The 19,387-nt window shown below is 42.1% G+C and overlaps 1 protein-coding gene across 3 annotated transcripts in view; it reads right to left on the bottom strand.

The window, feature by feature from the left end:
- Nucleotides 1-1,224: 1,224 nt before the first annotated feature.
- Nucleotides 1,225-19,387, bottom strand: part of CREB1 (cAMP responsive element binding protein 1) — a 37,500-nt gene continuing 19,337 nt past the window's right edge. The window contains exons 2-9 of one of the 3 annotated variants that reach the window (XM_088459101.1): nt 13,992-14,092; nt 13,505-13,626; nt 13,126-13,272; nt 12,379-12,479; nt 8,736-8,878; nt 6,419-6,598; nt 4,717-4,867; nt 1,225-2,728 (exon numbers count right to left, since the gene is read on the bottom strand). In XM_088459101.1, the coding sequence (XP_088315227.1) occupies nt 2,584-2,728; nt 4,717-4,867; nt 6,419-6,598; nt 8,736-8,878; nt 12,379-12,479; nt 13,126-13,272; nt 13,505-13,618 (981 nt within the window). In that variant the 5' untranslated portion in view covers nt 13,619-13,626; nt 13,992-14,092 and the 3' untranslated portion in view covers nt 1,225-2,583. The remainder of the gene's footprint in view (nt 2,729-4,716; nt 4,868-6,418; nt 6,599-8,735; nt 8,879-12,378; nt 12,480-13,125; nt 13,273-13,504; nt 13,627-13,991; nt 14,093-19,387) is intronic. The other 2 variants (XM_088459100.1, XM_088459102.1) reach the window with 2 other exon arrangements.

Here is a 19,387-nt window from a genome sequence, read left to right as displayed (position 1 = left end):
CGTAGCAGGTCTGCAACAGTGGTAATACTTTTCCTATAGAGCACCAGTGAAATGTCAGGATAACACTGAACAATGTATTTTATCTTCATTGTTTACATATTGTGGTTTATTGAGCTTATAAAATATTTTTTTATAGTTCATAAAAATAATAATAATAAAAAAAAAAAAACAACCTAAACACGCCTTACCCTGACTAGTAAAACCTCTGTACCCTGTCCCGCATAAGCTAATGGTGTAATTCTCCTGGAATCAGCACCCTAACGACCTCTAAATAAATGCAGTAAGCAGTAAAAGTGTACGGACAGTGCTAATTGGATGCTGTGCGCGCTGTAGTTAGACTGTTCTGTCTATCCCCGCAGAATGGATCAACATCACCAATATCCACACAGGATCCCAGACATTGCAAAGCAGTATTAGTCAAATTAGAGTGTTGTTTTATTAAAAATATTTAAATAATGCATGTCTTTAATGTGGACATTTCTGAATAGAAAAGCATGGGCTCGTGTGGCAAAGTTAATTATTCGCGACAACACTTTTAGTTATAAAAGGTAATGCGCAAAGAAAAAAAAAAAAAGTGGATGAAATGTAAAAAGGCCCCTTAGGGGACATATTACTCTATCTATGCATTGTTCTTCTGGAAAACTAGGTTGTAATAAATACTTTTTAGGAAACTATTCATTACATTGAAGTAGTTTTCAAACTTTTCCCAAGTTCTGTTGCACCCCAGCTGCACAGAACTTTCAGATGTGATAACGTAGCAGTAGTATTAGTGATGGGTAACCTCTGTACCCCAACCGTTGCTAAATCACCATGATACCCAGACATCTGCTCGTGTATTCCAGCACTGGCTCCAAGTGTGGGAGTTTGCAGATACCAGTCTAATCGTCAATTTCTCAATTACAGAAATGCAAATAAGAACATTAAATCAGCGGAAATGTCATAGTTTTCTCAGTCCATGCGATAGGTGATAATCTAGAGCCGGCAGAAGAACGTTACAACACAAATCTCCAATATACTCTGACTACAAATGTAGGATTTTACAGAAACTAAAATATATATATATATATATATATATATATATATATATATATATATATATATTTTAGATAGATATAAAAGTTAAAAAAGAAAAAAAAAAAGAAGAATGCGTATATACAATAACTGATAAGGAAGACCTGCACGCACAAAGTAAAAAAAAAAAAATTCTGATGCAAACAATACATCATAGTTTTAAAATACAAAATGTATTTCAAATAGTACATGATAACTCTACTCAACATAAAATATTTTACAAGACCAACAAATCCCAAACACAAAGTAAGCTTCCGTTTCTAATTGTCGCTGTGAACAGAGGATATAGAAAACCAATGGCCACACAAAAAAAAAAAAAAAACATTGCAGCAAGGCTGTTATGACCATCTTAAAAATGGGGAAAATCCATGGTTACGATTTTTTGTTTTCTCCACCTTTCCAAATTGGGGACAGGCAGTGACGAAAGAAAATAAACTTTTTTTTTTTTTTTTTCTCTTCTTTTTTTTCCCATAAATATACAGGTGGAGTGAAATATTCCACAATAGGTTGCTGGTGATAGGGATTTGAGTTTAAAGAGGTACAGTACATATAGAAATGAACATAGTTTTAAAATTGCCCAGAGTTTCAGTGTTCCATAGGTGCTCAGACATTCTGTTTCTCTCTAGATACCTGGGTATATATATATATATATATATGTTACAAATTAATATTTTGCAAGATTTGATGTTGCAATGAGGAGTGCTTCATTTACCTTCTTCTTAGACCCTTCCGACCTTTAAAACTTTACCAGCTGTACCTTGGTGTGCTGAGAGAGGTCCACCCTTCCATCAATGCACAACTGATCAATATAGTAACTTGTCGAATGATTGCGAGTGGCAGCTGGCTTTGCACAACAGTCCGAAAAAAATAATAAAATAACAAAACAAAAAACCATAAAACTGACAACACTTGACTGCTCCAAAAGGGAATTAACATGGTTTTCCTCCACATGCTGGGTTGTACTTCTGACACACTGGACTCAATTTATCAACCTTCCTCGTCTCCAAATCATTTGAATGACTATGCATGGGGCAGACGTGGTAGAGTAAGGGCGTTAGGTGGGGTAGGGCAGTGGCCCCAAGACTACAGTATATATAATTGTACTAAGAGCTACACCAGTGACAGAGAAGCCTGGACGCATTATATATACACAAGCCCTCCCTTCACCAACAGTGCGAAGCGAACATAGGAAGGACAAAAGCAGAAGAGCCAAGAAACAAAATTTACGATTTAAAAAAAAGAATTAAAAAAAAATAATAATAAAATAAAAAAGTCTTTTCTTCTTCTTGATCTTGAAAGATGTCATTTGCTCACTGGGGTTTGGAGGCAGGAATCGGGAGCATTCACAGCTTAATGCAAAAGCACAGATGAATAAAAATCCTTTAGTCGCTGTCAGGCAGTTTTGCATAAAGGGGTAATATAGAAACGAAGAAAAAAAATAAATGTTCATCTGGTTACGGGCCGACCAGTCTCTCCTCAATAGGGGTTCATAAACCTAAACGTATCAGCCGCTCAGTCAGATTTGTGGCAATAAAGGTCTTTAAGTGCTTTCAGTTCTTCAATCAGTGTCTTGTTCTGGTTTTCGAGGACAGCTACTCTGTTCTCTAGACACTTTACATACTCTTTCTTTTTCCGGCGACATTCCCGGGCGGCTTCCCTGGAAGTACAAAATCATATTCAGTAAGCGTTTCTAGAAATAAGCCCAAGCCAGCGAATGCGTATCACGTCACACACAGGCTGGACAACATCGCTAGCCACACAAAGCAGCTGGTTGGGACTCTCCAGCGCCGATAGTATCTGGTATATGTGACAGCCAGTCAGCACATTAAAAGGAAGAGGTCTGCAGCATTATCCATCAGAGGGGGGAATATTTTAAAGACAAATTAATTTTACACCTGGGATTGAGTTCCGCCTTACCTTGGTCTCTATGGTTATGTATATTCAATATGTAATATTTTAACTAACTAGGAACCAGTAAATCTACCTTGTGACCTTCTTTATGCCCTTTTCTAAGCAAAATTTGTGCTATTTTGCCTTAACATAGATTAAAATTGGAAATATTTTAGATTCATTGTAAGAGGCACAATTATACATACAGCAACATGTACTATGAATACATTTAATCCTAAATAATCAATTCTACTCGACATGATTATCACAGTGTAATGCCGGAACCTGACCCCAGATACGATCATTTCACCCATGTTATACTCCTGCCAGGCGTGCGGTTGTCAGTAGTAGGTGGGTGTATTTGCATCCGCCAACCTTTTTGGGGCTCCACAGATTTAATCCAGTGCGGTTTTAGGATAAAGCAATAAGAAGTCTAGCCCAGTGAATGGTAGACACTGGGCGAGTATCTTAAGCAGTGTACACATTACACGGAGTGTGTACCCGGCCGACGCATGATGCGATGAACGACACATTGTGCGGTCATGTGACACTGCACGATATGTCGTTCACTAGCCGCATCTAGTAGAATGGGGTCATTCAGCAAATTGACAGATCGAGCAGCATGTAGGCTCAATCTGGCGTATGCGATGAACGACCCCCGCAGGAGCGCGCATGGTCGCTCATAGTGATTGCACACTTGCCGATGTGGACGATATGTCGGCCTGATCTGCCGGATCAGGCGACATATCGTCTAGGGTGTACCCAGCTTTACACTGGTCCTATGAATGGAATTGCTCAGATATAAATGCTAGCCATGATTTCCTCCGTAACATGCAATGCACCTTTCTCTGGAGAGCCTGAATGAGGTCTGGCAATTTTCGATTATAGAACTGCTGGCTCCTTACTTGGATAGAAATTTGTCCAGACACGCTTTAAACTTATTTTTCAAGTATTTAGTAAGTAGTTTCAGAGCTTTCCTGAGTGTGAGAGCGTGCTCTTGGAATTAGAAGCACATGTTATATATAATTGTGCTGTAACACATAGGAAACATGGAATTGTATATATTAGTTTCGTTTTTAAAAAGCTAAAAATATAAAAATAAAAGAAAAAGAACATGAAAAGGATGGAACTAACCATGGTAAAAGGTAAATGTTCCTAATTACATCACTAAAAATGTTCCTGCTCAGCCAGCACTATACCTATGGCCCTCTCCTGAACACCATTACAGTACATCTGAATACCCAGATATAATCTAACCGGATGGGGCAAATCTGTCTACTGATGGATTCTTGAGCCCCTACCAGCTAGCTGTTCTGGAACAATATGGAATTCTGTGATATCTGGGAGCCAGGTGTAGGGAAATAAAGACTACAAGGCAATAATAAACCAGCTAACGGAGGTTCTGGGATGCGACAAGTGGTGGGTCGACAGTAGCAGACTTTGGTAAAAAGCGCTCTAGAACTGGTAGCACCATTTTTTAATTGCCGCCCCCCCCGCCAATAAAGCTAAAATACTACAAATATAAAGAAATCATAAAGTTCAAGGTGTAAAAAATGAAGGAACAAAGGTCTAACAAGCACATTTTAATTCTCCACAAGAGAGAAAGAACATTACCCCTTGGGCATCACACTGTACAACTTTAACGGGCATTTAAATTAGGAAAAACAGATAGGTGCCATGTATACATTTTAGTAGAACTTCGTGACCATGGTTGGAGGCACTTTCGGTAAGGAAATGAGTCCTAAAACATCATACCTGTTCTTCATGAGTCTCACTTCTCTCTTCCGTGCGGCCTCTTCAGCTGGCTGGGCAGGGAGTGCCGGAGAGGATGCCATGACCACTCCTGGTGCAATCGTGCTGGTTGGTGCTGTGCGGATCTGATACGTCTGTACATCTCCTGAGGCAGCTGACAAGGATCCAGAAAGTGTCATTTACTGACCATGCGGATACATGTGCATGAAAACGGCAAAGGGACGATGCGAGTGCACTATACAGGACAACTCTCCCTGATAGGACGCAAACCATAGAAGATGGTGAAGGGTCAACTTATTATTGTGCTCAGATATTTGGACCTCAAAACACAATCCCGTGTCTGCAGAAAAACCACCATTAATCCCTGGGCAACCAGCAGGAGCACCTGGCCACAAGGAAGGTGGAACAAATAAATCCAGTAAAACGTTCCAGTATATTGTATTTATTTTTTTTGTGCTGTGTGGCTTTATTTTAGAATAAAAATGGAAATAAGCTGTAAATGTGCAGATTTAGCGTTTGATAGGCTGGTATATATACAGTACAATTTAGTGATAGTTTTACTCTAAGTAAATCCAGAATTTGCCCCTAAATAATGATTTCAGAATTTAGAATTGGAAACAAAATTACTATGAGATAGGTGCCACAAACCAGTTAAATGACTACACGGGAGCAAATAATAAATAATTGTACACACAATCATATGGGATCCAGCAACTGTAGGACTATGTAGTAAAGAAACAAACATTTATGCAATCAAATAGGCAAACTGGGCATATGCAGAACAAATTGATACTTATCTCTAATTCTTTGCAATCATATATCATATTGTGGTTCAACTAAGCTCCTATTCACAGGATAGAAACATATATTTAATTGACAATATCTTTTTTTCAGGATTCATAATGTACAAAAATGTTGATTCAGAGAAGCTAATGTAAGTATCAGCATGCAGCAAGGACACTAGAGTCCATTAAATAGCGAGAGGCACGGTATGGGACTACCACCTGCTGGGAGAGGCTTTATGCAGTCACAGAATTCCCTCCTTAAAATGACAAAGCAGCAGAGAGTTCACTTGAAAGTCTGGGGGCTGCGAGGTCCTGAAACAGTTCCTGACCCCCTCTCTAAGGAACCCTCAAAAGACCAGACACTATTTTGTGGCAGCTATTACAAAGCAGTGATACAAAGTTAGGAAGCCACTGGCACAACGTCTTTACTTGGGGGTTACCTACTTACACAACAACATATATTTGTGAATGCTTTACGGATTTTTGCAGTAAGGACTATACCATTGTATTATTACACACTTGCAACCAAAGAGTTACACGGTTTAATTGTTTAGCGTCAGTTAGATGCAAATCTGCACTAAAAACCATAATAGCCAACAATATATATATGGTTTAATGATCGGAGCAATGTTTGTAAATAACCCCTCAGTGTACAAGCAATGTAATCGCCATGCCCGCTACACAAAGAGAGATCATATTTTAATCATGGTAAAAAAATTGTGCTTTTTTTCTCCTCTTGGAGTAAGGTGATGACTAGAAACAGAACGTGCATATATACAGCCAACGCTGCGCAGTTACAGCGATGAGGCCTGTCTGTGCAATGATTGTACTTCACTTTACCAATATGGTACCAATAACAGAACCCAACAGAGTCCATTATCTCCATGCCTCAGAGAAAGTCATTTATCAGTAAGTCTCACCTTGTACAACCACTTGGTTGCTTGGAACAAGTATCTGTTGCCCGTCCGTCGTCTGTGCATACTGTAAGATTGTGGTCCCAGGCTGCGTTGCTGTGTTGGCCATAGTTAATGTCTGTAGACCTTGGACTCCATCTGTACCATTGTTAGCTAGCTGTATTGCTCCTCCCTGAGTAATGGCAACTACATCGGAAACATAGAAGAGGTTACAAGGGATAAAATGTACCGACCAGAAATAAGCCACAAATCACTACAGGTGCAAAAACTCATACTGAGGTCAGATTGTAAAACTCAGTTGTCTTCATTCACTTCAAAGCTTTATGTATAAAATCAATAGATGAAATAAAAATGACATTGGCTGTCCCACGCTGCTGATGGATGCTTAATATCAGAATTCCAGTTTGCACTCTGCCCAGCTCCCGGTTCCAACATGATCTTTGCCTCCATGAACAGTTTGTCTGTTACAGACGGCGAGATAAGGATTGCCTAGAAACAACGCGCGGCCAAATCGGATGCCTCGTGTGTTTCTATGTAGTTTATCCTGTCCATTATTTCTAATGTAATGCACCCAATATGTATTGCTATGCAGTTATCTTGCCTCTTGTATGTCGCTTTCTGTATTTGAAATTCAGGTGTCATTTTCTGTATTTCTCCAATGTGTATCACAGCTCCAAGTACTGCCTATCCGGCCCACTGTAATCTACGTAGTGCGCCCAAGATGGCTGCCTCGGCTGGTACTGGCAGCGTGAATGATACGTGAAATTGATTCTTCTATAGGTAGCTTGTTGCTCATATTTTATACTTTGAATCGCCATAACCATATCTCAGCATAAAGCTTACCCCACCCAATGTAGTGCGACCAAGATGGCTGACTCGCTTGGCACTTTTGTAGGGTGAATGAAACACTTTTGGATACTGTGACATTCACCTGCTGAAAATCTCACTCCAAATTATCAACTGTACAGTCTGCAGCAGACGCCCTCGTCAGTCCTATGAAGCCAAGACCCATCCACCCACAGGTGGTAACGCGGATCTGGATTTTTAACCAAAACCGTGCCTGAAAATGTGCAGCGTCTCAGTCACCATCTGGCTTGAACTGAGGAAAATAGTACCGGTTTCCCTTTTTATTTGCCCCAATGTATTAACTGGTGGCATGGGTTAGCATTCCAGCTATGTCCGTATGGTTGAACCGCCCTGGCCTCAGTCTTTACCTTAGTTCACACTTTAGGCACATTTTTATCTTCTTTTAGGAGGTTTTTAAGAATCTTCTGCAGGAACGGGCTATAGCTCTGCCTTGGTGCAAAGCTGTGAAGGTATGGACAATACAGAAATTAATTGCAAAGTTTCCCCTTGAATCTATTTCGGTTTCACCAGGAGCTTCCCTTTGACCTCTCTTAGCTACGGTTTGTGTTATTAAAGCAATTCACTCAGCATTATTACGTTTGCTGGCACATATAAAGGAATCATCCGACCACATTTTGGACTCAGCTTTGGATGAACGTCTGATTCCTGCAGGTTTTTCTGCAAACTCTTAAAATGGGCTTAAAATTTGTGAGACTGACCCAGAGTCTAAGATCCAAGATCTCTGGAGTTCATTTAGCGTTCCCACTAGGCTGTTTTAGCTTGGCGCCGCTTTAGCGGGAACAAAATGGCGGTTGACGTCTCTGCCTGCGGGTGGGAAAATAACTGTTCAGCGATCACCGCTGGTGAATAGATACTGTGCACATGCACACTTCATCTATTCAAAGAGACGAGAGCTTGAGGGCAGCCCGGCATTTCCGTAAGTGCCGGGCACTCCCCCAAGAGTGATGAAAAGGAGGCACTCCCTAAAATGCCCTTTCTAGGTCCGGCACCGGACCTGGAGTGAACACTATTAATTCAGTTTACTGCCAAAATTCTCTTCGGTTCTAAACCAGAAAACAATTATCAGGTCAAGCCATCGGCGGAAAAGGGCTTCTTCCCTCCAGCCAAATTCTAAACCTTCCATATTTCTGTCCATTCGAAAAGCAAGAGGATCTCATTCAAGGGGTCAAATCGCCACTTCTTCTTGGACAGAGAAAAGGAAAGGTTTGGCCTGGTAAGAAAGAGCGCAAAAGCTACAGAAGAACAGTCAGCACTATCGCAAAGAGTTGACTGTAGGCTAAATGAATAACAATACACCACAAATAACATTCTACAATAAATCAAAGACATGGAGTAAAAATGAACGAATGTTAAATTACAAAGAAAGTTTAAAAAGACTTTAGGTGGTCAGGGAGTGTCCTAGCACCTGATGAAATAAGGGTAAGTAATACGGATAGAATGTGCAATGACTACATACTGTACTGGCCGCTGCTAGTTTGGTAGATGGGCGTCGGTACAGTCACGGTGGTGATGGCAGGAGCAGATGTCTCCTCTTCAGACTTCTCTTCTTCAATTCTCGGTACCCCTGGGGCATCTGAAGATAGGTCATTTAAGATTTTTCTGTGGAAACAAATTCAATTACAATAAAACGTTCCTTTACCAAAAAGTGGCAGCACACAGACAGGTAGGTGATCTATAAAAAAGAACTCCACACACACACACAGTAATCTAGTGTTCATTCTAGCACCCTGCACCTGTCACAAACCGTGCAGTTCCGTTTTCCTGCTCTGGTGTTTCTAGCACACACAGCTAATGTAAAACTACTGAGATACAGATCAGAGCAGTCTCAAAGTACCAGAGCAGAGCGCGACACCCCAGGCAGGAAAGATCTATGTATAATGGTGTGTAGCGAAGACTGGCAGCCAGCTTTTATATCACCTGTCTGGCTACAGTCTGCTAGAGATGGCTATCCAACATCTAATTACACAATGCGATGGTCTAGGAGTGGCCAGTATATCAGACCAACACATGCTAGGGCCAATGACAATAAAGAGGTTTGTATTTCCCAGCACTTGCATTAGTTTTATTTCACGGGGACTGCAGTTACCCAACACACAGGAACAGTACAAATCTCTACAGCTGAGGATTTCCTGCAGGAGCAATTTTTGTTTGGAGGGGGAGGGGGGTTATTTCTGTATCTTATATCATCATGCTCAAAATATTCTAAATTACCCCTAATCTTTCCTACCCCTGCCTCTATATTCCCTTATTAAAACTCCATTAGCACCCCGTGACATGGAGCGCAGAAGCCAATCGCTGTCCAGAAGTAGGTTCAACGTCAGTTCAACCAGGTGCGTCTACTGCCCATCTAAGATTTATACGAAAATATTTTAATTGAGAATGTCCAAAAAAAACAAAAAAAAACTATTTCTGCCAAACATCTCAGCTGATTGACCGTTCGTTGACAAAATTGAAAACTCTATATTTCTGTAACTATTTACTAATTCTAGCTTAATTATTCCAGTTTATTCGACGTATCAACGGTGTTTATTAAGGAAATCACCACAAGACTGGGCCCCCCCCTAAGGTAACTTTTCTTCCCAAATTCAAAAATGTAAACCAAATTACTATATCTGCCTTACGTTTTGAGTTACAGCAAAAATGCAAGATTTTGGAATAGAAATAAAAAAATTTAAGGTTAAATCAACATTAGATATCCCAATTTTTTTTTAGGTGCTGAACAAAAAGGTATACATTACTACCACAAAAACAAAATGAAGTTGACATTTGATTACTGTTGTAACGCATATATAATTTACATAGGAAACCATGCTGTTAAAAACTATACCAAGAAAGTGAACAAAACTGAGGCACTTTGATACAGAAACTAAAACTTATCAGGAAGTGATGGGAAGGGGATTCCAGTTCCAAACCGAAATTGAAACTTTCCAGAGAAAGAGAGGGAGACGGCTACTTAACCACACGCCAAGCAAGGGATTTGAACACCAAACCTCCAATACCATATTCATACACTGAACTTGTGAGCCATCAGTCATTGCGGGGGGAATTTAATTGTTATCTTTGCATGCCTATACAGTAATGAGCGCCCGATTACGTAATTCAATTGTTGCTCTGATCAGGCTCTCATTACTTATCGCGCCCAAATGTACCGGGTTTAGCCATGTAAAGCGCCTGGCACCTTAGGAGGATAAAGCAAAATAAAAGAAAATAGAGGTAAAAGAGCAACAACTTTTGTTTAAAGATAATCCAACATATTCTGAAAAAGATGAGAGAATAGAAAATTAGAACACTTTCAGAAGGAACTTCTTGAGGGTAAAAATAAGTAAATGATCAGGGATAATCAGGACTATGAAAGAGGGGACATACGGACTTATAATAAAATACAGTCGAACCAGAGACTCTAGGGTTCTGAACCAAGTCCCCATATTTTTAGGCAAAAATAGGGATTTTGCACATCTTCTCTCCTGCCTTTGGGTGGAGAAACATACAAAAACTTTTAGGAATTGAATAGGGCAATAAGCAGGAATGTGGTGAAAACAAAGCATCGGTGGAACTTTTTCGTCAATCGCGGCTTTTCGGCTCTAATTGAATACGGGTCTATGATGGATACTATAAATTTTTGTCCGATGTCCAAAAATAAACACAAAAATTAAAATACTAGATTTAAACAAACTAAAGTTAAGGAGAATGATACCTGGAACCTACATGAGAAGTCCCCTCAAAGGGTGAAAAGTAAAACCAAAAAATCCAGGGAGAAAAATAGATCACTAAGAGCATTATTCAATTGTTTTAGTGCGCCCGATCTCCCGTCCAAAGGGGGGGGGGGGATGAGAGCTGAAATGCCAGTGCCGGTAGCTTATCGCAGCGAACAGTTGAATCGGACATGAAGGGGGGCTGAGACAACTGAATTCCTCCCTTAGACAGAGGTTCCCAAACGTGGTCCCTCAAGGCTCCTCAACAGTTCAGGTGTTAGAGATATCCATGGCTGAGCACAGGTGACTTAATTAGTACCTCAGTCAATTTGATTTAACCACCTGTGTTCGGAATAGGGGACGGGATCCGGAACGTCAATCTATCGATGCCGGAATCCCGACTCCTGGCATAATGTAGACACCGCCATGCCGAACACATAAGGATACAGATGTGCAGCATCCCGAATGTAAGGATGCGAGTAAGTATTACACTTAGCCAGGGGATGGGTGTTAGGATTAGGAACCTCCCCGGGTGGGTTAGGTACCCCTCGGTAAAAGGGTTAGGCTGCGGGGAGGGAGGGGGGTTAGGCACCACTGGGGAGAGGATAGGTAGGTACCACCAAAGGAGGGTTAGGGATAGGAAGGGGGGGTTATGGTACTTACTGGACCCAGACGGGAATACAGCGTCGGTATTTGTGAACTGCAAGCGAGATCGCAGGACCTGTTCTGCGAATGCACAGAATGGCTCCTGTGCAGGCCCCTAACCATCGGAGATGTGTGTTCATCCTCGGATGAGCATAGATCTCTGAATCGGGTCCTTAGTTGCCAAAGAGAGACAGTGTTAACTTACCTCCCCGGTGAATGGCACTCTCCCTCTTTTGGCTTCTGACCAGCGTTCTGCACATGCGTCAGTCAGAAATCCCCCCCCAGCGGCAGCTCAATAATAATAATAATAAAAAAAAAACGCTTCCATCTTGCCTTCACCTGCATGCGGTCGTCAGTGACGTCCAGCCATCTGGCGTGCAGCACATCAGATGGGACAACGTCGCATGTAAACACGAGAGTGCACACTGAGCGAAACACAATATATCTGCGCCGGAACAATATATTGTCCATCATATCGCCTGATGTGTACCCGGCCTAAGTGGCCAGAGGCGCCATGTACACGAACTTCGCTTTCCGTGCCAACCTCAAGAGCTGCAGCGCTGGAATAGGTGGTAGACAACATTGGGGAAAGTTCATATTTAATGGTATTTTTTTTTTTTTTAAATAGTAAATCCGCATTAAGTCCCTTCCGTGCTCAAACATTTCTGAAACACAGAGCTTACTGTAAGGGTTCAGAAAAATAAAAGATTCAATAATACCGGTTTATATTTAAAATGACCTGGAAATGCGTGAAGTCCTTACCTGTATGATGGCCGTCGTGACAATATTTCCCTGCGTTTCTGTGAGTCTGTAACACTGTCAACTGATTCTTGGGAATCTTCACTCTCTGCAATCGTGGAAATCTGAACACAAAATAAAGCAGCGCGGATGTAAATTCCCAGAGTGATAATGGCAGTGATGGGTTTTGTATGCGACCATCCACGACATTAGAAGAAAAAAAAAAAAATAGAAGGGATGGACTTAAACTTTTAAAAGGATGGTAAGTGCCCCTCAGAGAGCAAAAAAATAAATATGTATTTACTGGATCAACGGTGTCAGTTATCTTTCCAAAAGGGAAAGCCTGCATCACCCGCTTTCAGAGGTGGTACCATGCCATTACTATTGCAGTGCGCAATGAGAAAATGTATCGAAGGAAATAAAATTAATAAAATGCACAAACCTCTCAATATTGTGCAACACAAGCATAGTTACTTAACCAACTATTGTGAGGACAACACTCATTACTTATCTTTTATACATTACATGGTTTTAGATTTGCTGGAAAATAAACTAGACTGTGTGGGTTAATTATTTATCACCCATATTAGGTCCAATATTTACTCTGGAGGTTGTGAACATCTGTTTAATAAACGATTTATTACTTCCTGAAATCAAATTGTGCATTCAATGTACTAGGAAATAAGCAGTTCTCCACTTAATTGAAAATATTCTGCATGATTTCTGGTCCACCCCTAGGCCGAGCATAAACAGAGGAAATAAATGACTCACTTGCACAGTCTGCACTTGTGGGGACTGTATGACAGATGGCTGTGCAGCTTGGATAACCCCGTGTACTTGAACGGTCTGTCCATTGGGAAGCTGGACTAATGTCACCGTGGGGGCCGAGGAGGTCGCGTGTGCAGCTGCCATGGATACCTTTATAATAGAGAGAGTGGAAATAGGTGAATTTTTGTATCGTCATTACAGAGCGCACAATCCACCACACAGAAGAGATTTTGTAAATAGGATACATTGATGGCGCTGTTCATTCATGAATGAAAGTTAAACAAAATTTAAACGTCTGTATGACTGAAATGAACAGTTTATTCCAAGAAGAAATTCAGTGGTTCATGTAAAATTGTGACCAGACTAGTGTGACACGCAATACCTGTGCTAGTGTCGCAATCTGCGGCTGTGTCTGTATGGTCATCTGTTGGGCTTCTGTCTCCGTAACAGCCGCATCGCCACTCTGCTGTGTCTCTGCACCAGATTCCATGGTCATTTAGTTACCTAAAAATAAATCCCCTTTATTCTTCAAAAGTTGATGAACATTACTATGTCATCACTATTAGGAGAATACATATTATATTAAGCCTGGACAGAAAGCGCGGAGGAAATATCTGCAGTGCACAAGCATGCTAACCGCAAAGATTCCCTGTTAGGTCAAAGTTTACACATATTAGTGTCCCCCCTCATTACACCAGCACTGTGGACACTACAGTATACAAAGCAAGGTCCCCTCCCACCCCCCTCCCCTCAATCATGCAATCTACCAGGCATCCCCACCCAGCACGTCAGCAAAGACCCTTCTCCCAATACAGCATAGCACCACGGGAAACCCTTCTCTCTCCTCAGAATAGCAGCAAGGCTCTAACCTCACAAAAGAGCAGCCATGATTGTCCTCATCCCCTAGAACAGTGGCTTTCAAATCCAGTCCTCAAATACCCCCAACAGGTCATGTTTTCTGGATTTCTGTCTGTGGAAACAGGGGAGATAATTACAGACCCAGCAGAATAAATTAACTCACCTGTGCATGATTAAAGAAATCCAAACAACATGACATGTTGGGGGTACTAAAGGCCTGGAGTTGAAAACAAATAGCCTGCAGCAGAGGTTCCCAAACACGGTCCTCAAGGCTCCCCCCAACAGTTCAGGTGTTAGAGTTAAGGCCCCCATACATCAGAGATTGATTGCAGCAATCGTGCAATTTGCAATCGATTGTGTATAAAAATCTTTCCCTTTTTCAATCGATTGCTGATTGCAGAGATGCCACAATCGATTTAAAAAGGGAAAGATTTTTATGCACAATCGATTGCAAATTGCACGATTGCTGCAATCAGTCTCTGATGTATGGGGGCCTATACCCATGGCTGAGCACAGGTGACTTAATTAGTACCTCAGTCAATTTGATTTAACCACCTGTGCTCAACCATGGCCATCTCTAATACCTGAACTGTTGGAGAGCCTTGAGGACAGAGTTTGGGAACCTCTGGCCTAGAGCAGGGGTCTTCAACCTTTGGCCCTTCAGCTGCTGTAGAACTACAGTTCCCAGGATGCCCTGACACCGTTTTAGCATGCTGTTCTATCAAAACGGTAGCAGGGCATGCTGGGATGTGTAGTTCCACAGCAGCTGGAAGGCCAAGAGTATAGCCCCCAGGGTTCTGCACAGTGATCTTTCATACACTGCTGAGCAATAATAACACATATACACACATTCATGGACAGTGTTCAAGAGTGTGTGTGTGTGTGTGTGTGTGTGTGTGTGTGTGTGTGTGTGTGTATCTGTAGCGATACATAACAGCACAAGTATCTGTTGTGTTACATACAAATAAGTGAGGAAAACAGATTAAAGTCTGGTCCTAGTGATTGCTCAAAGAAAATAGAAAAGTAATAAAACGTTCATAATATTGCTACAATAACAACTGCGCATAATACACCACAACAGAAAAACATGTAAAAGAACCCTTACCGCACGGTAAAACTGTACGCCTTTGTCTATAATCACCTCTCCACGCGCTAGTTACTTATTTCCTGGCAGCCATAACTTTGACAACTGTTCCTTAAATGACCATGTCCCCACATATATCTCTAATTAGCAGAGACCCCGAGGAAAACAGCAGTATTATGGAGGGTACACACGGTCAGATTTTCTGGAAGATATGAACGATAACGATTGTAAAAGTCGTTACATATCGTTGACATGTTTGGCATGCATCGATTGCTGTGCTGCATAGTCTTTCCTCAACTTTGCTACTTTACTTCGCAAATCGATTACTAGACTTCTAGCTGTAAAGGTATTGGTATTTAAAGTCGCAGTTGTAGAGGATAAGAGTCACTCATATCAAACCTGCCTTTATTCTCAGCCTTGCTACTTTTCCCTTCATTAGGAGGAATTCAAATGTTTGCGTCAGCTGCCGTCAGTGATGGGCGCCTGACGCAGCAACGCAATTGTTGCTCTGTTCGAGCACAATAGCCGCCGGCATATCTGCTGGCAGACTCTTGAGGGGGCGAGCAGAAATGTACGATAAGCCCGTAGTTTGGGTGCCATAAGTGCTGTTTGGGCACCCAAACCAGTACTTTAGATGGGTTTACGTGGCTAAACCAGGACTAATTGGACGCAACAAGCACGATAATTAATGGCCACCCATTAATTATTCTGGTGCAAAAAAAAAAAAATTTAATCGCTCCCATAGACCTCGATTCAATTCAATGTGAATTGAATAACACCAGGAAGGACCTATTCAATTCAGCGCACTATTTTGTCGGAGAATGCCGGTTCTCGAGCCCCTTGTGCCTTAAACAGGGTGTTTAGGCGCGAGAACCAGCATTCTACGACTAAACTGCCTGGCACGATGCTGTTTTGTCGGATTTCTGCTCGCACCCCAGGAGGGATGCAAGAAAAAACCCTTAGTCGGAGTTAACAGCTCGCTGAATTGAATAGCACCGGGAGCTCCTTCCCGGCGCTATTCGATCCGCGTTGAATGGAATCGAGCCCATAGTGTTACTTTTTCCTCAATCTTGCATCTTAGATCACTAAAATTGTACTAAGCAGGGTATGGACTTGTTTGCCCTGGCGGCTGTCAGAGATGGGCGTATGACGGAGCAATTTAAGTGTTGCTCTGTTCGGGCAAAAGACCGCTGGTGCCAACATTTTTAGGGGGCGTGCAATGGTTTTGCGAGTGGCCGATCAGAGCAATTCAATAGTCTTCCCCATAGGGCGCGAGTGCCATGCCCAGAAGTAGCAGGTTTAGCAGGTGCAAAACAGCTAAACCAGTTTAAAGTACTGCTTTGGGTGCCCAAACAAAACCAAATATTTAACCAAAATGCCGACTTATTGCACATTTCTGCACGCCACCTCAGAAGGCGGCTAGCAGAAATGTATGTTCCCGCAGCTATTCACGCCTGAACGGAGCAACAATTGAATTGCTCCGTCGGGCACCCAAAAGAAATAGCTGCAGGTGCAAACAATTGAATCGCCCCTTATATTGAGACAATGAAAGGGATTTAAAAAAATTATTAAAATCAAAGTATAGAAGATGTTTTACAGGCACTGGGATAGACGTCCATTAGTTAAAACGCCCAAAAAACAATTGAATTCCCCCAAAATGCTTAAATTAGATATTTGCTTATGTATTGATTCATGGTGTTGCACATATTGTGCAACCAGCCCCAAGCTGGTCATGACGGCCACGTTCTCGTGCACGAAAATGCATAAAGCTAGCCGCATAAAGTCATCTACACCCAAAAGTCGGGCGTGCTTCAGTTAAATGCCCCAAAGCCCTACTTTGGGCGGATTTCTATTTGCATCTCAGGACACTACGAAAAGTAATGGGCGCCCAAAATAATTGAAGAGCAACCGGTCACTTTAGACGGGAGCTACAGACGCCCAAAACAATTGAATTCCCAGAGAGCAATTCAATTGTTTCTCAGACAGACGCCCGTTAGTGTTTAACGTGGCCAGAAGCACCAGGGTTAGACGCTCAATATGGCTAAACCCGATCAAACTCCTGGTTTGGGCGTCTAAAGTCCTAGTTTGGGAACCCAAACTACAGACTTTGCACATATTTGTTCTTGCACCTCAGAGGGTTGCGAGAAAAAAAAAAAAAGTTGTCTGCCTCAGCTAACGGGCGTCTATCAGACAAACAAATGAATTGCTCTGATAGACGCCCATTACTTAAGTCGCCCAAACAAACTATTGAATTCCCCACCCGATGTTCTAACTTGTGCTCCTTCCCCATACATTTTCAAAATATGAGGACGCACCCACTTTTGAAATATTCTCCTTTTTCAAGCAAAAGTCTGTTTTATTTTTTGTCTACTGATCATCATGCAAAAAAGTGAACATAGGGGGGTCATTCAGACCCGCTCGCGAGCGGCAGTACGCTCGCAAGCGGGTCGATGTTCCCCACTGCGCATGCGCACGACGGAGGGAGCTCCGTCGCGCGCATGCGCGAGACCCGGGGAGCGACGGGCTTTTCCATCGCTCCGGGTCTCGCACCAAAGGGGGCGTGCTGTCGATGTTGATTGACAGCACGCCCCCTTTGGTGGGCGTGCCTGCCAGACGGAGGCGTTCCCATGGGAACGCCTACCGTCTCAAGCCGGCCCCACTGACATCACTAGTGATGTCAGTGGGAGTGATTTTGGCTCTGATAGGGTCTCCGTTGCAAGCCCGATGGTCGCGATGGTCAAGACCATCGCGACCATCATCATGGACGCTCGCATAGGCTGTGGGTGGTAACCCACAGCTATGCGAGCGTCCATGAGGACGCTCCAAAAAAAGGTAGGAGGGCCCAGATTCAGAGCGAGCGCTCTGGTCAGAGCGTTCAGCTCTGAATCAGGCCCATAGTGCATATTTGTACCCCTGGCACCCTTATGTAGTGCCAACTGCTACAACCGGGCTACAGTCAGGAGATAAACAGGTATTACAATCGCTCATGCAACAGTCTTCACAACTTTAAAAAAAAAACAAAAAAAACAGAAGAGGTATTTTCCACTTATTGCACCACTTTCCAGAAATAGTGCATTCTAAAATTCAAAGACATAAAAATAATATACATCAAGTAATGATTGCACAGAGATGTTGAGATGAGCCAAAGTGACAAAATCAACTCGGAAGAGGGGAAAATGCCTCAGTAATGAGCTATAACATGTACTCAAGATTATTTTGGTTAATAGTGGGGATTTTAATGCAATGGACATGATATGCTTTCCAGAATGGCCCATCTACATCACAGGTTTTGCCACAATGCAATTGCTTTTACTGCGGCTATTTCTTTTGGGCGTCTGACGGTGGAATTCAATAGTTGCTTAGTTCGGGGGTCGGCTAGCAGAAATCTTGGTTCCCGTGGCTATTTGCCCCCGAACGATGCAACAATTCCGCAGTCAGAAATAGCCGCGGTAAAAACAATCGACCACAATGAGACATATGTGGGATGTCCCTATTTAACACCAGTATGTAAAACGATTCATGGAACAGGTCTCTTACACAGTTAATAATTTAATATATGCAAGTTGTCAAGTTTTTATAGGAATCAGCATTTACCTAAGGTAGGTTTTATAGGAATCGTTAAACCTACCTTGGGTAATTACTAAGACTAAGGAAATGTTCTATGGTTGCTATGGCTTTTTTGTACATTTGCAATTTAAACAACCCAATGTAGCCTATACATTAAGAATGACTCTATGCACACTAACACTTACTGGACTGCACCGTCACACCCCCATAGGCTGTACTACATACTAACTTTTGCCAGCAATGGAGGATTCACAGGAAAAACGATCATAATGCAATAACGAAGGGACAGGAGCGGATCGGTGAAAGTAATAAGATTTGCAATTTAAAGTAGTTTGCCTTCCTGTCTGGGATTTAATGGAGGAATAAACAGAACATACAATGCAGAGATACTAATGTTAATAAATGTTTATGTGCAATTTTCAATTGCTCATTAGAACAGAAGATACAAGCTAATGATCATTAAAAGCTTCTGTCCATTCAAATACATAAAATGTGTCTTTCATTCTAAAGCTGGGTACACACCAAGTGATGTGTGTACCCAGCAATGTCACTGCTGATCCAAGCGCCAACATATCGGGCGGTCCGTACATATTGGGCGATTAGTGCCCGACATGCTGGCTCCCCCGCACAGCGCTGCATGGGATCGTCAGCCGCAATGTTCTTTGCAGAAAATGTTCTCAACTGGGTGGAATCAAGAAGTAGCCGGGTGGGGGCCATCGCAATAATAAAATGTTTTAAACCCTGACCTTATAATGA

Source organism: Taudactylus pleione, unplaced genomic scaffold (genome assembly GCF_031769625.1).
Source record: "Taudactylus pleione unplaced genomic scaffold, aTauple2 ptg000896l, whole genome shotgun sequence".
NCBI classification, from domain to species: Eukaryota; Metazoa; Chordata; class Amphibia; order Anura; family Myobatrachidae; genus Taudactylus; species Taudactylus pleione.
The sequence above is the reverse complement of the archived record's forward strand: the minus strand, read 5'-3'. Positions and strand labels throughout refer to the sequence as shown.